The sequence below is a fragment of the Agrilus planipennis genome, unplaced genomic scaffold, assembly GCF_000699045.2.
Source record: "Agrilus planipennis isolate EAB-ADULT unplaced genomic scaffold, Apla_2.0 scaffold7, whole genome shotgun sequence".
In the NCBI taxonomy this organism is placed as follows: domain Eukaryota; kingdom Metazoa; phylum Arthropoda; class Insecta; order Coleoptera; family Buprestidae; genus Agrilus; species Agrilus planipennis.
This window is the reverse complement of record NW_020439340.1, coordinates 2,090,238-2,105,490: the sequence shown is the minus strand read 5'-3', so window position 1 is coordinate 2,105,490 and position 15,253 is coordinate 2,090,238. Positions and strand designations below refer to the sequence as shown.

The window sequence follows — 15,253 nt, the reverse complement described above, 5'->3', positions numbered from 1 at the left end:
TTTACACATAATTTCGTTGGTAACCCTTAGAGGTCAAATTTAAAATGGACCACCCCTAAGATATAACACATAACCTATTCAATATAATGGATTATCGAATTGATAATCTCCTCCTTTTTTTGAAATTCACTAAGGGTAATGTCTAGGTCAAAAATTTTTGAAAAATCACCCCCATACGATACAGTGGTTTAATCTGCATATTTAGTGGGAATGCTTTGCCAGTTTTTATCAGATGGTAAGTCATTCTAGAATGATAGAAACTATTTCAGTTTGGTACACATAAATGAAATCTCTCGAATGATGTGAAACTGCGTCTCTTGAGTCGATTGAGGTTTATTCTAATACAAGTTGCCAAATTTATTTAGTAGCTGTACGATTCTAAAATCGTCAGCTCCTGAACTGGCATTCCGCCCAGGTCCCGGCAAGTTTACTTCTGGCAGTTGTCGCGCCTCTGTTTACTGAAGAATACTGTAAGTTTGTGGAATTAACAGCCCCTTTGTGTTGCATTTTAAAATTTCACCTCCTCGCACTCGAACAAGCTTCGTTCAGTTCAAAAGTTGCGGGCTTGCTTGCGCACTCCATGTGGCCCCCTCGTTCGACCAATCCCAAACATCCACATGAGAAACGTCAGTTTGCTAGCTGAGTAGTTAGTTGTCACATCTTGATTTCGTGTGCACACCGTACTGTAGTTTTAGTTACGAATTTCTCAGTATCGAAGCCGCTTTGAGTGTTATAGTTAGATTATTTATTACACAAAAAAGAAACCGAGTGTGACGTCAAGTTTGCAATTCGTATTATTACAACGCATACGGAAACGATGTGCTGAAAGAAATGCTTTTTCTGTACTTCTATTTCGCCAATTCGTTAAATTTGTCTGTCGGTAGTTTAAATTAGTTGCCGATTGGTCTTTCACTGTGTCCGTGGATATAAAACTATTTTTTCTTAGTAGGATTAATGATTATTTAGAGATTGTTAAACAAAGTAAGTGTTTAGGTTAAGTTTCATTACTTAGCATTTTTATGATCGCGTAAATTATTCAATTCCGTAAAATATACGCGGTACCTAATTAATTAAGTTACGATTAATTTCTTGCACCTATCAGCTGACGTGTTTTTTCTACAAGAACCTAAGTACCCATAACCTCTCTCGAAGTACATGCTGAAGCACCTTTCTAGAACAATACATCATACAATAAATTAATAAATTTATTGTTATTTAGCAAGGGGTAATCCAACAACATGGAGGACGCCCATACAAAAACTGTGGATGAAGTTATCAAATATTTTTCTGTGGATCCCGAACGGGGTTTATCCGTCGATCAAGTAAAAAGAAATCAAGAAAAATATGGGCCAAATGGTAAGTACACTACCTGGGTATCATGCCCAACATGAATTAATAAAACATTAGCTTCACTTCCTTGTATACATAATTAATTTTAAATTCTAGTTAACATTTCAAAATATTCATTAATTTCGTACTCATTAAGCTTGATCAACAATTTTTTTGATAATTGTATATTAGTGATGCTCCACTCCAATTTTATAAGAAAAATTTTTTTGAAGATTGCCACAGCTTCAGGATGCTCTCAGTTTCAATGAACATTTCTGGGAATCTAATATTTACAATTTGACGCGCTTTAGAATTTTTTTTTGCAAATAGATTGAAAAAAAAATTAATTTTCTGGGCTTCTCTCAATCTGAATTATCCATTTCCAACATCCTGAAGATCCAATCGCCAAAAATTTATTTACTTGACTATGTACGTTAGAATTTCTTTAACAAAACAAGGCATTTATTAATTAAAAATAGGTAGGTAAGTAGTGTAAAAAATAAAGTGCAGTACCTATAGAATTCTACTTTTGGGCCAATGAACCATATACTTGGGTAAATATTTCGTGATATTTTTATGAGGCTTATTGAACTGCATTTGTAAAGCAGAATGTTTTTTTAACCCAAAATTTTTGACATGGAAAAGGCCGTCTCGATTGACAGACTAATTTTCAGAAAGCAATGTTTTGATTGCGATAAAATTAGATCAATTCAAACCTGAAAATCAGTCTTGTCTTGTGGTTAATCTTGGCTGAACCGTATTATTGTTTTTTTTTCAAAACCAATTAAACCTGCGGTTTTTAAAATTCTGCTTTTTATAATAAGAAAAACTAGGGGTGCGAAATGCCAATCTACAGTCTATTTATAACTTCAAATAGATACAACTATATTCCTCAAATAAAGTAAAGGGAACTTGAACGTATTGAATAAAAAATTTGTTAGGTAGAGGAAAACGGTGTGGAGTTTTACTGGAATTCATTTAAGTACGGGAAAATACGATTTTCATATGCGTGCACTATCCATGCAAACGTAGATGTAAAGAGACAGATAAAGATAGGTACGGCATAGGTTCCAGTTTCATGTCTATTCTATTTTTGAATTTCCTGTGAAATGCTGCTTCCAGAAAGAAGGAACACTAACGCATAGGAAATGAAAAAAATAAAATGAACACGTCATTTTTAGAAAGATTACTTATTACCAGGTACCTATTCTATTTTTGTACGTCTTTAATGAGTTGTAACTGATATTCACTAACTGAAGATTTTATTTTGACATGAATAGGTATTAGAAATTTTGATGTCCATTATTTATGAATAGGAATTGAATTAATATTAAATGTAATGCGTTAATGACATATATTTACGTCCTTGGTCTACTTCAATTATATCGGAAATTGCTAAATTACGTGGGTACAACCTATAACAGTTGTGCTCATGTTTTGGAAAACTAAATTGAACGAAATTACGCATAATCAATTCTGAATTAATATGTTATTAATAGAAGTACTGCAAAAATTAACAATTGCATCATTTTTGCAAAAGGTTTTTTACACATAATTTCGTTGGTATTTTTATCTAAACATGTTGGGTGTCAAAACTATATTGTTTCGAAAAGTGCGTTTAAAGTTTTGTTTTGTTTACAATTTGAAATTGTTTTGTACCTGTCATTGTTTGAATTTTTTAAAGTTTATCAATATAAGATACCTACCGATTGTTTTGATGGCTACATCTGAAAAATATAGGTAGGTACTTGTAGGATTTGTTTGTTTGAGATAACACAAAATATTTACTTTGTATTTGTGAAAACAGACCCTGTCATATGAATATTAAACGTGTAAAGTAATTAGAAATTACTGGCAACATCCTGGACACTGATCCATCTTTTAATTAGACGTTTAAATGGCCAGCGAGTTATTAAAATATTACCTGCATAGTGATTACTGATATAAGTTTGCAATATTTAACCAGGCTACTTTTAGTTTTAAACTAAAGAAGATTATTAATACGTAGGTAGCAGAAAAAACCAGACACATTTTTAACATTCAACTTCAATTGGGACTTTATCTTTTTAATCCAGACTGTGTTTTTAGAATTCTTATCAACGCAATTAATTACCTGAGTGCCTAATTCACAAACTGGCGAATTGAGTTCATTGACGCGTTTAAAAGTTTCCGTTTCTTATTGCTATTTATTACCACAGAACAAGTAAAAGTTTCTTTAACCGCTTCTTCTTATCTATGTTCGTTTGTAGGCAGATCGAAAGAAAACAAAAAAATATTTTTAAATACATACAAAACACATGTTGTTCTTAATTCGTGTCTTGTTAATAGGTAGTAGAAAAACGAATTCGCATGCATTATAATGCATAATATAAATAGAATTCGGCCGGTTGGTTGAAGTAACTTTATCGTATTTGTGTACGGCATAGTTTGGCCTACATACTTCTCTAAGAACATAAAAAAGGTGAGAAACAGATGTACCTTCGCATTAAATGTAGGATATGTTTAAAATGTGTATCTACCTATCTGTTGTATGTACAGAAGTCGAAATAGAAAATTTCATGTGTATTTCACTCGTTTGTCGGCGCTCGTTAGTGGACTCTGTGTGAAGGCTACAACTTACGTCACAACTCTGACGTTTATGGAAGGAATATAGTAGAAGTGCAGAGTGGTTCTTTTTTATAATAAAATACCAAGAAAATTATATTTATTTAAGTTCTGCGGCTCAAATATTTTAATGCAAGATACAAGAAATCATTGCAAAATAAAGTGGTGACTTTTATTACTTTCCAAGCAAAAATTGTTGTCTGGTTTTGTTTGTAAGAGAATAAACATTTAAAAATGCAAATAGCAATTCTAAAGAAAATTAAATTCTCTGCTAAATTCCAATGAAGTTATTCCTGAAGTCCTTATTAGTTTAGAGAGGAGTACCGATTTGTTCGAAACGGGTACGTCGAATACCAGTAGCGTATCATAAAGAAACACGTTATGTAAACTGTTTACGACGGTTGTGCTATATGGTGATAAAATAAATGCGTGTAGAAACGTTTACAGCCTGATGACTTCATCTAGGTAATTACCTTGATGAATCGTTGTCTTGTGCACCCGGTGCAATGAATTTTCCGCTTCTGTGACGCAGATTTCAAATTTTCTACATAAATTAGGAATAATGGACTTATTTCCGAATAATTATAATACTTGCAATTAAATTGTTATAACTGGAAAGAAAATTGTACTGTAAGTCGCAACGTTCTTTTTAGTTAACTAGTTAAAAGACACCCCAGAAGATTAATAAAAATCATTCACATTTTCTTCATTGCTAAATAAATATTCTATTTCCGTAATACCTGCAAATACTTACTAACAAAAATGGTTATTCATATCATGGCGAGGTGGTGCGCACATAGCCTTAAAGCCTTTTTCTAAAATAGCGATTATACAAGTGAAAGAATAATCAAATATAGTTCAATAATTTTAGGGCAAATTAGGGATAGACATAAAGGCCGAATATATCTACACAGAAGTCCTTTTTTAAAGGACGATCGACGTTTTTAAAACGTCCCTGATTCTCTTTAAACGCAGGACGACAAAATCAATTTTGTGTTATAAAAATTTTGTTTTCATATAAAAACCCTGTTCGCACGGACCAACCGTGTTTTTTTACAATTACAGCCTATTTTCAAAACGTACTTTATTATTTTACAAAAATATACAGCGACATTGGATTTGATCCAGTAGGTATACTTGATGCACAGTGACATAAAATATGTGAACCCATTACGAACCGATCGAGTGGGTTTTAATTTAAAAACTTTTCGAACGTGTTTACGTATGGCGCGTACGACAACTGAAGCTTTAAAACAAAAATTCCCTCCTACCGTAATCTTTTTTCAATTTAAAATTTTTGAAACCGTTATGTGGGCCGATACATTTATTGTTTTATGTCTGTGACGTCAACTGACTTGAAATGATTTGCGACCTTTCAATACCGTAGCCTTAGTCTTAAAACGTCCAATTAAAAATTAAAGACCGTTACCTGTTACTTATATGTTTTAATTAGTCCTATACTTTGTTTAACAATTTTTTTTTATTTTTCAGAACTTCCCGCCGAAGAGGGTAAGTAAACCATCGTTTAATTAATTAATTAATTACACAAAACATACATTTGAATAATTAAAATGCCAACAGGTATTTCTTTTAAAATATAATGCAGTTGTGTTCATTTCAATAAAAATGCAATAGTCGTATAGAACTCTTTAGTTTAGAAGCAAGTTGACATAATATCTAGTTATGGCAGAATGCAGTTATCTAATGATATTTGGTGCTAAGTGAAGTAAAGCTAGACAAGGCCTTCATCGATTAGAGTTGCTTCGTAACGTTTCAAAGGTACTTCCATTGAAGTGCATTTTTCTTTGGGATTTTGTATGAATTCAAGGATTGAACTGACCGAACGGCGGGAATTACCTTTGACTATTGCTAGTAGAAAAAAAATCAACTTTAAAACTTTACTTGTTTGTACAAACATCATTCCCGAATCTTTAACCCTTAGAGGTCAAATTTAAAATGGACCACCCCTAAGATATAACACATAACCTATTCAATATAATGGATTATCGAATTGATAATCTCCTCCTTTTTTTGAAATTCACTAAGGGTAATGTCTAGGTCAAAAATTTTTGAAAAATCACCCCCATANATAATTCGAAGTGGTCTGTATTCTGTCGAAACTGCCAGACGCGGATCGCGATTTCGATCTTTTTGGATCTCATCAGCGCGTCGCAGGCAGCTCCGACAGAACATTGACCAACTTTTACCTGCTGTTTTAACAGTGCGTTTTAGACAGTAAGTCCACATCCAGCATCGGAGATGGAAGAAGAAGCACGTCATTCTTGTTGTTAATGTTCTATCTATTCGCATGAAGAAGAACTCCCGAAAAAATTTAAATGATTCGTCGAAACGTTGAGAATAAGAAGTCAAAAAGTCCGAGAGTCAACAGTTGTTACGTAAAAGATTGAATTGGTCGGTTTTGTTGAATTCATTATATGTGAATAAGAAACTGACTGTTTGTACACTCACACATACAAAGTTTATATTGAGGCTCTTTAAATAACTTTAATGGGGTTGTTAGCGTTTCGCAAACAACTTGAAACAATCAGAAAAATGAACGAATTACGTAAATTACGTCGACAAACACATACTTATGCCACTTTACTTGCGCTCATTTAATTGACAGCAGTAATTTTTTTGAAAGTTTGTACTAAAGTTAGCACATCCTACATCAAAGGAATATGTTCAATAGCATTAAACTTTTATTAGTGGTTCGATTTGGCGTGAAATATTGTATGAAAAAATTTCAGTAATCTGGAAGTTGTTTCAGTCACTTCATTTATCTAAGAACAATTTCAAAGATCTTTTTGTTCAAATCAAAGGATGCAAAACGATGAAATCTTTCTAAACAAGAAGAGCAATAAATAAAGTTTTTAGTGCCCGAAATAATAATATGCATATTTGCGATTTGGCATTGCGTAATTGCTTATACCTAATACCAAAGAGAAATACGCAGAGATTAAAAATAATTTAGTTTTAAGGCAACGAATAAAACTTTACTGACAGTTTGACCGTTACACATTTGGAACATCTAAAACGGTCGGTGTATTTTTGTTAAGAAAATTCCTCACAATTTGCGCACACCATGAAAACGTAAAACATTATTTGGACTCAATGGTGTCTTACATGTCAAAACAGCATGTAACGGAGACATTGATGATGAGTTGTACAAAGATAAAGAAAACTTTAATCTAAAATACGATACACATAAACAATACTTTCTAGAAAATCCCTTCATATACCGAAACGTATTAAGGAAACTTGAAATTAATAACGAGTGTAATAAATGTTATTATTTGTCTACTAATAGCAATAAAGATAATAAACGGGATATTTGCTATTGTAATAATCAGTTTCTTATCTTTAACGGTTACCGTATTTGCATACGTTTCCTTCAAGGCTATAATAACTTCGTTACAAAAGGCTGGGACGCCATAAGTAATTATGACTGGGCGAAGGGTCAATTGATGGCCCATGGCGAAGTACTAGATGTGCTAGAATATTTTGAAAATCGATGCATACAATTTTGTGCAGTCATTTTTCTATAGCCTTGCGTGGATCATGAAAGTGTGACGTTTGACGATCTAGACTACCGCAGTCCCTCCAGTATTTATACTGTTATAAGGTCAGTTTTGGCTAAAGGGAATTACCTACCAATACTTACGATGGCTGCTACGGGGTGTTGCAATTTGAAAAAAAATTTATTGCGTTTCAGCATAGAAAGTGGGACAAGTCGATGAATTTTTTCAAAATATTCACATGGAAATCAATGTTTTCTAGCACCCTTAACCAGAATCTTTGTCCGAGGAGATTGGTCTTCACAAAGTTTATTTCTTACTTATTGAAAAAGAGAAAATAACTTATCCATGGTCCGTCGATTTTTGTGTGAGTGGGGACATTGTAAGCACAAGAAGGTTAATGAATCTCGGAAACGTGTCTTCTAAAGATTCGCCTTTGACGTCATTCTAAAAGCCTGTTGGGATGACGTACGAAGTACGATTAGATGAACTTATTGGCTGACGAAGGAAGGTGGCTTATTACTACGATAAATTAGAGAGTTACACCTACACATTTGCACATGCGTGCCCTTTGATCGGATAAAATAACAATGTGTGGTGCAGATTCATTAGCTTTTGGCCTCGCCGGTCGCAACGTTCACCCCGATTACAACACAAAAGAGTTATGAATAAAAGAAAACCGACAACATGCATATAGCTGCTACGAATGATGAAATCAATTTCTGAATTGGGTTGTAAGAGGAACTTCAATTTTCAGACCTTTTTCAGAACGTAAAATTCAGTATAAGAACGTCGTAAACTGAAACAATTGCTTTTCTAAATAAATAAGCAAATTGTAGATTGCAGATATACCTGTTGGCAATAACTATTATTTACTGTCGTCAATAAGTTATTTATTATTCAATTTGTTGGCAACTAATTTTAGACTAGTGACGTTTTATTTAATTTATTATCATACAATTAAAATCTCTTTTGAACAGCGTAAATTACGCTGCTGTTGGTAAATTTTATTATATTACATATATTTTATTTTCTTCTAGGAAAATCAATATGGCAATTAGTTTTAGAACAATTCGATGACCTTCTAGTCAAGATTTTATTATTAGCTGCAATTATTTCATTTGTAAGTACCCTATATACATATATACTATACCCAGGTTACAGTTAAACGCGTTATAGCGTAAAGGTTTTGAACCAGCCTTGGGATTATTTCTAATATAATAGTTTGTAAATTGACGTGGTAGAAAACTTCAAGGGCGAGTTGTTATTTTATAGTTGTTAAAATTTAGATGACTTGTTTTTGTGGTAATTTTGTGTGTTCCAATAAAAGTTATTGTAAGTTCTGAAAAGTCATAAGTACTAGAGTCATGCGTAGTCAAAATGATTAAGACGAATGTTGGGCTATGCGGAAAACGGAGTTTGTGACTTTTTCATTGATGTAAAAGTTTAGATCATGAACAAAAATATATTTCCAAAGTTTAAAATTTTCTTTTTTTATTTAAATGTTTTAAATTTAGTGTATGACCTGCAACTTCCGATTACAATTTACAACCAAATTCATTTTCTCGAAATTAAATATAGCCTAAGTGCGGGTTTTAATATCGATCGTAAAAATCCGTTGTAAAATTTTTGCGTACACTTAATAAGTGTTTCGCGGTTTCATGTTGAACTCCTATTTTACGCACATTTACTGCCTGCCATTTATTTGGCTTTTCTATTTATTAGTATTATTAACGATATGTATAAATTATTACATAACTTATGTAGTTATGTATAAATTATTACATAACTACATAAAATTTAAAAAATATGAATACACAGAAAACGGGTTTGAGTTTTCAATAAGAAATACAGTGGATATGTGGTCGTTATAGCCGATGGTCGTTATCGTTATATCCAAATATCATAATCGTATTCTCAATTTGTTTATGATAGGATACAATACATTTACATATGAATGAGTGCAAATTCCAATACGTAGTTTACAAACAACTTTGCACTTAAATAAATTCTATTACTTTTTAACAAAAAAAAAAGTAATTGTTTTGGTCCGTTTTTGTAATTTATTAATGTTCTAAAAAGATTCTACACAATAATTTAACTACATTTGTCAACGTTGTGTTAGTTTCGTCGTAATATAAAATGTCGTTATAAACGTTACTGTTAATAAATGTCTTAACATTTTTTACTTGTCAAAATAAAGAATCGTCAGTGTAACGTTATTGTATAATTTTGTGTTTAAAAATTTATTTTGGCAAATTACTTAACTGTCAGTCTAACATAACGTCTTTTAAACCGAATAAATGCAAAAATTTCCACGTGTTTTATGTAATAAAAGCTAAATGACGCGTTTTTACCAATGCCACTGCTCCAAGTTAATGTTATAGGGAACAAAAAGGTGTTACCATTGCCAAAGATCGCAAATCCTACCGCCAACTTTGTTTTAAAATAGCAACCGCTTCAACCTATAATAGCAGCCGCATTAGCAGCAGCGATCCTATCTCCTCTGCCTAGAGATTGATATTATACTTGAATTTTCTGTAAATTTACCCACATTTACGCACACACGTACCTATGTGTGTGTTTGCAAAAATCGTGACATGAATCACTTCGCAGTTGCGTCAACCGCGATTGGATTCATGTCAGTTATTAAAAAAATCCCAGATTGATCTGTACAAATATTTGAGTTTTAACTGCCAAAAAAAAAAAGGCCTACCTTTGTAAATTTATTTTAAATCAGTCTAAAAATGTTTTTCTAACATTCGGAATAGATTTTTCTGTAATTAGCTATTTTTCTCAAACATTTGCAACGAATCTAGAATCTTTAAATAAATGAAGCATGTCCACCTTTTTAAAAAAATAAAATTTTACAGGTACTCGCGTTATTTGAAGAACACGATGGAGCCTTTTCAGCATTCGTGGAACCCTTTGTAATTCTTTTAATTCTTATAGCAAATGCCGTAGTCGGCGTATGGCAAGTAAGTAGACAAAAATAGCAGTGTAATACTAATTCTCAAAATCCAATTATAAGCGTAGGCAACACTACAATACCTAAGCACTTAATTAGATAAATTTTGCTTTCTCAAATGTGACGACGGCTTTCGTAATAGAAGAAACCCTAATCAATCTTTTCTACGCGTTTGTTTAGGAAAGGAATGCAGAATCTGCTATCGAAGCGCTCAAAGAATATGAACCCGAAATGGGTAAAGTTGTTAGACAAGATAAGAGCGGCGTGCAAAAAATCCGCGCGAAAGAAATCGTTCCTGGAGATATCGTTGAGGTGTCAGTGGGAGACAAGATCCCAGCTGACATTAGGATAACAAAAATCTTCTCGACCACCCTCAGGATTGACCAATCTATATTGACTGGAGAATCCGTTTCAGTTATCAAACACACCGATGCCATTCCTGATCCTAGAGCCGTCAACCAAGACAAAAAGAACATCCTCTTCTCCGGTACTAACGTAGCAGCAGGAAAAGCTCGTGGAGTTGTCATCGGAACCGGTCTTAACACTGCTATCGGTAAAATTCGAACTGAAATGTCAGAAACGGAAGAAATCAAGACCCCGCTGCAACAAAAATTGGACGAATTCGGCGAACAATTGTCTAAGGTCATCTCGGTCATCTGCGTTGCTGTCTGGGCCATCAACATTGGTCACTTCAACGATCCCGCTCATGGAGGTTCCTGGATCAAAGGAGCCATCTACTATTTCAAAATCGCCGTGGCTCTTGCAGTCGCTGCCATTCCTGAAGGTCTACCTGCCGTCATTACCACCTGTCTGGCCTTAGGTACCAGAAGGATGGCGAAAAAGAACGCCATCGTTAGATCGCTTCCCTCTGTTGAAACTTTAGGTTGTACTTCTGTAATCTGTTCTGACAAGACCGGTACTTTGACAACCAACCAAATGTCCGTATCTCGCATGTTCGTCTTCGACAAGGTTGAAGGTGGCGACAGCAGTTTCCACGAATTCGAAATTACGGGATCAACGTACGAACCAATCGGTGAAGTATTCCTCAAAGGCCAAAAGGTCAAGTGTGCCGACTTCGAGATATTACACGAATTGGCTACCGTCTGCATCATGTGCAACGACTCTGCCATCGACTTCAACGAGTTCAAACAATGTTTCGAAAAAGTTGGTGAAGCCACCGAAACCGCTTTGATCGTATTGGCTGAAAAAATGAATCCATTCAACGTTTCAAAGTCCGGCGACCGACGGGCTGCTGCAATCGTTGTCAGACAAGACATTGAAACGAAATGGAAGAAGGAGTTCACCCTCGAATTTTCCCGGGATCGTAAATCCATGTCCAGCTACTGCGTTCCTCTTAAACCATCCCGTCTTGGAAATGGACCAAAACTCTTCGTCAAAGGAGCTCCCGAAGGCGTTCTTGATAGATGTACCCATGCTCGCGTCGGATCACAGAAAGTACCTCTCACCTCCACGTTGAAGAACCGCATTCTGGAGCTCACCAGACAATACGGTACCGGACGCGATACTCTACGTTGTTTGGCTTTGGCAACCGGCGATAATCCTCTGAAACCTGAAGAAATGGACTTGGACGATTCCAACAAATTCCACTTGTACGAAATCAATCTCACTTTCGTTGGAGTCGTAGGAATGTTGGACCCGCCTCGTAAAGAAGTCATGGATTCCATCGCGAGATGCCGTGCTGCTGGTATTCGTGTAATTGTCATTACCGGCGATAACAAAGCTACAGCCGAAGCCATCTGCCGAAGAATCGGTGTTTTCGGAGAAGACGAGGATACTACTGGCAAGTCGTACTCTGGACGTGAATTTGACGATCTTCCAACTTCCGAACAAAAAGCTGCATGCGCCAGAGCGAGGTTATTCTCTCGAGTAGAGCCTGCTCACAAATCGAAGATAGTTGAATATCTTCAAAGCATGAACGAAATCTCTGCCATGGTACGACCGTCAATTGTTTATTTCACGTTATAGCATTCTCAAATTAATTTCTAATTACAGACTGGTGATGGTGTAAATGACGCTCCAGCTTTAAAGAAAGCCGAAATTGGTATCGCAATGGGATCAGGAACCGCTGTTGCTAAATCAGCCGCCGAGATGGTTTTGGCCGACGACAACTTCTCATCTATTGTATCAGCAGTTGAAGAAGGACGCGCTATTTACAACAACATGAAACAGTTTATTCGTTATCTTATCTCGTCGAATATTGGTGAAGTAGTTTCCATCTTCCTTACGGCTGCTCTGGGTCTTCCAGAAGCCCTCATTCCCGTACAATTGTTGTGGGTCAACCTTGTAACTGACGGTCTGCCCGCTACTGCCCTCGGCTTCAATCCACCCGATTTGGATATCATGAGCAAACCCCCACGTAAAGCTGACGAATCTCTTATTTCCGGATGGTTGTTCTTCAGGTACCTGGCCATCGGAGGTTATGTAGGAGCCGCGACAGTTGGTGCAGCCGCTTGGTGGTTCATGTACTCTCCAGAAGGTCCCCATCTCACTTATTACCAATTGGTAAAGCCAGCAACCAACCAACCAACCAATGTAGCCGATGTTTGTACATTTTCTGTTTCATTTGCAGACACATCACTTGCAGTGTTCCGTTAACTCGGAAGATTTTAAGGGTGTAGATTGTTCCGTGTTTAGCGATCCCCATCCCATGACAATGGCTCTATCTGTACTTGTAACGATTGAAATGTTGAACGCGATGAACAGGTAAGTTAGGAGAAATTTAGTTTGTTAGAGATTGAAAAAAGTAATTGTTGGGGAATGTTTCAGTTTATCTGAAAACCAGTCTCTGATTGTGATGCCTCCATGGTGCAACTTGTGGCTCCTCGCTTCCATGATCCTCTCGTTCACGCTTCATTTCGTCATTTTGTATGTAGAAGTACTTTCGGTAAGTTTCAAAACTTTGCGAGTGAGATTACTTGAAAGTAAAACTGTTAGGGATTGTCATGTTTAACGACGGTGCTTGGTACTTTTTCCAGGCTGTGTTCCAAGTGTGCCCATTAACGGTTGCTGAATGGATGACGGTAATGAAGTTTTCAATTCCAGTCATTCTTTTAGACGAATCGTTGAAGTTCGTCGCAAGAAAGATCACAGACGGTGAGAATCCGATTTATACTGTGCACGGGATAATCCTAATGTGGGCTGTGTTCTTTGGTCTACTCCATGTGTGCCCTATATAATGAAACTGCTACTGCCTCATTGATCGAGGCTAGTTGAATTTGTGTGTTTGCTGGGATCTTAACATATACATAAAATATTATACAGTACATTCGTAGACGCCGCTAGGTTTACATACAGCAGCAATCCTTTTCTCTTCTTGTTATGGCTTTTTAGTTCTTCTTTCTATTCCCCTACTACATCCTTAGTTTACACTTCTTCCACAGGACAATAGCTACCATTGTGCCAAATTAAAACATAAGTCGTAAAGTTAATTCAACGAGTAATTAATTTTTAACTGATGACTGACTGATTGTTTAGCCTTTATATCTTATAAACATTATTTATGAATATTTCGTAGAAATTAACCAATTTGATTTTCCCCTTTAGCTTTGTCGCATATTATTTTCCAATGCTTTAGTTCATTAGTTGCTTCACTTTCGCTCCTTTACTTATTTTTGGATGACTGGTGGGACGGTACTTCTTTTTGAAAGTTGCTTAAATTAAAACTTATCCAACGATTAGCCTTAAGTTTTTTTATCTTTAATTTTTTGTTTGTTTCGCCTTCCGGCTTTAATCGACGTTAGTTGGTAAATGTGTGGACTTCGTCTGGAGTAAGGAGCTGAACCATTCGAAACTGAGAAAGACCAAAAAGTCCTAGTGCATCGTCAACCGCTCCTATCATCCACCCCAAATCCCCACTCCTCGCCCTGTTGCTGTATGTGATCTGACGGCCGAAATTTTTACCCGTTTTAAATGAACTGCAAACCGCATGAGTTGTGCATTTACCTACTACCCGTTTCGTAAACAATAAGTGGAGAGAAAAATTATCGCGAGGTTTGACCGCTGACCTCGAATAAAATATAAATACATACATATAGCCAATTATGTAATAGCTGCTCGACGGACTTTTTGTGTGTTTTTGTGATGGTCGTCGAGTTAGTTTAAATTTCGCGCGTTGTACAAATTAAAAAAAAAACAAGAAAAAAACAAAAGAATGTCTGTTAGGTCGTCATCGCGATCAAAGGCAAGTTGATTTTTTGTTTGTATAACCGTAACCGGTAATAGTTTTTATTATTAATTAATATTATTTATAAAATATGGAAGTGCATGGTTTTCGTGGTGCGCTACAAAGACTGACGGCGGATTGAACTGCAACGAAACACGTAGCCGTTTTGGTTTTTGTTTGTCTTTTGTTTAGAACAACCCCCCCTTTAAAATAGACACGTAGAAAAAGATAATATGATTTTATTAAAATTTGTTGTGTTCGTTTACTTTTTATTATAACAATTATTGTTATTATTATTTATGTAACTAGTTCAAGTTCAGGTTCTAAATAGTATTTTTTCTTTTCGACAATAATTTACGTGTATTTATCCTAATGGTTGGGTAGATGGCAAATATTTGAGAAAAGAGTGAAAAGATAGTAACTTTAAAAATGTTAGATGTTATAATAAATTTTGAAATAAAAAAGTAAATAAACTTTAAAGTATCAAACTTTAACAAACAAATGTTCTTTTTTTGACTGACGGACATTGGGATGTAACATGCCGCAATAAAACAATTTTTTTTTAGAAACTGGCATCTAAAAATATTCAATTGGTCGTCAAGTCTATTTATAATTTTCAAATAATTTCGAAAACTTATTTTTGATCTTTGG

General features: G+C 35.1%; 1 protein-coding gene across 5 annotated transcripts in view; it reads left to right on the top strand.

The window, feature by feature from the left end:
- The window catches only part of LOC108741732 (calcium-transporting ATPase sarcoplasmic/endoplasmic reticulum type), a 28,692-nt gene that overhangs the window by 10,017 nt on the left and 3,422 nt on the right, over positions 1 to 15,253 (top strand). For 2 of the 5 annotated variants that reach the window (XM_018476634.1, XM_018476635.1), the window contains exons 2-10: positions 1,220 to 1,356; positions 5,425 to 5,442; positions 8,492 to 8,574; positions 10,325 to 10,429; positions 10,600 to 12,372; positions 12,433 to 12,942; positions 13,010 to 13,143; positions 13,207 to 13,324; positions 13,416 to 13,533. In XM_018476634.1, the coding sequence (XP_018332136.1) occupies positions 1,239 to 1,356; positions 5,425 to 5,442; positions 8,492 to 8,574; positions 10,325 to 10,429; positions 10,600 to 12,372; positions 12,433 to 12,942; positions 13,010 to 13,143; positions 13,207 to 13,324; positions 13,416 to 13,533 (2,977 nt within the window). In that variant the 5' untranslated portion in view covers positions 1,220 to 1,238. Of the gene's footprint in view, positions 1 to 538; positions 982 to 1,219; positions 1,357 to 5,424; positions 5,443 to 8,491; positions 8,575 to 10,324; positions 10,430 to 10,599; positions 12,373 to 12,432; positions 12,943 to 13,009; positions 13,144 to 13,206; positions 13,325 to 13,415; positions 14,571 to 15,253 lie in introns of those variants that run through there. The other 3 variants (XM_018476632.1, XM_018476633.1, XM_018476631.1) reach the window with 3 other exon arrangements.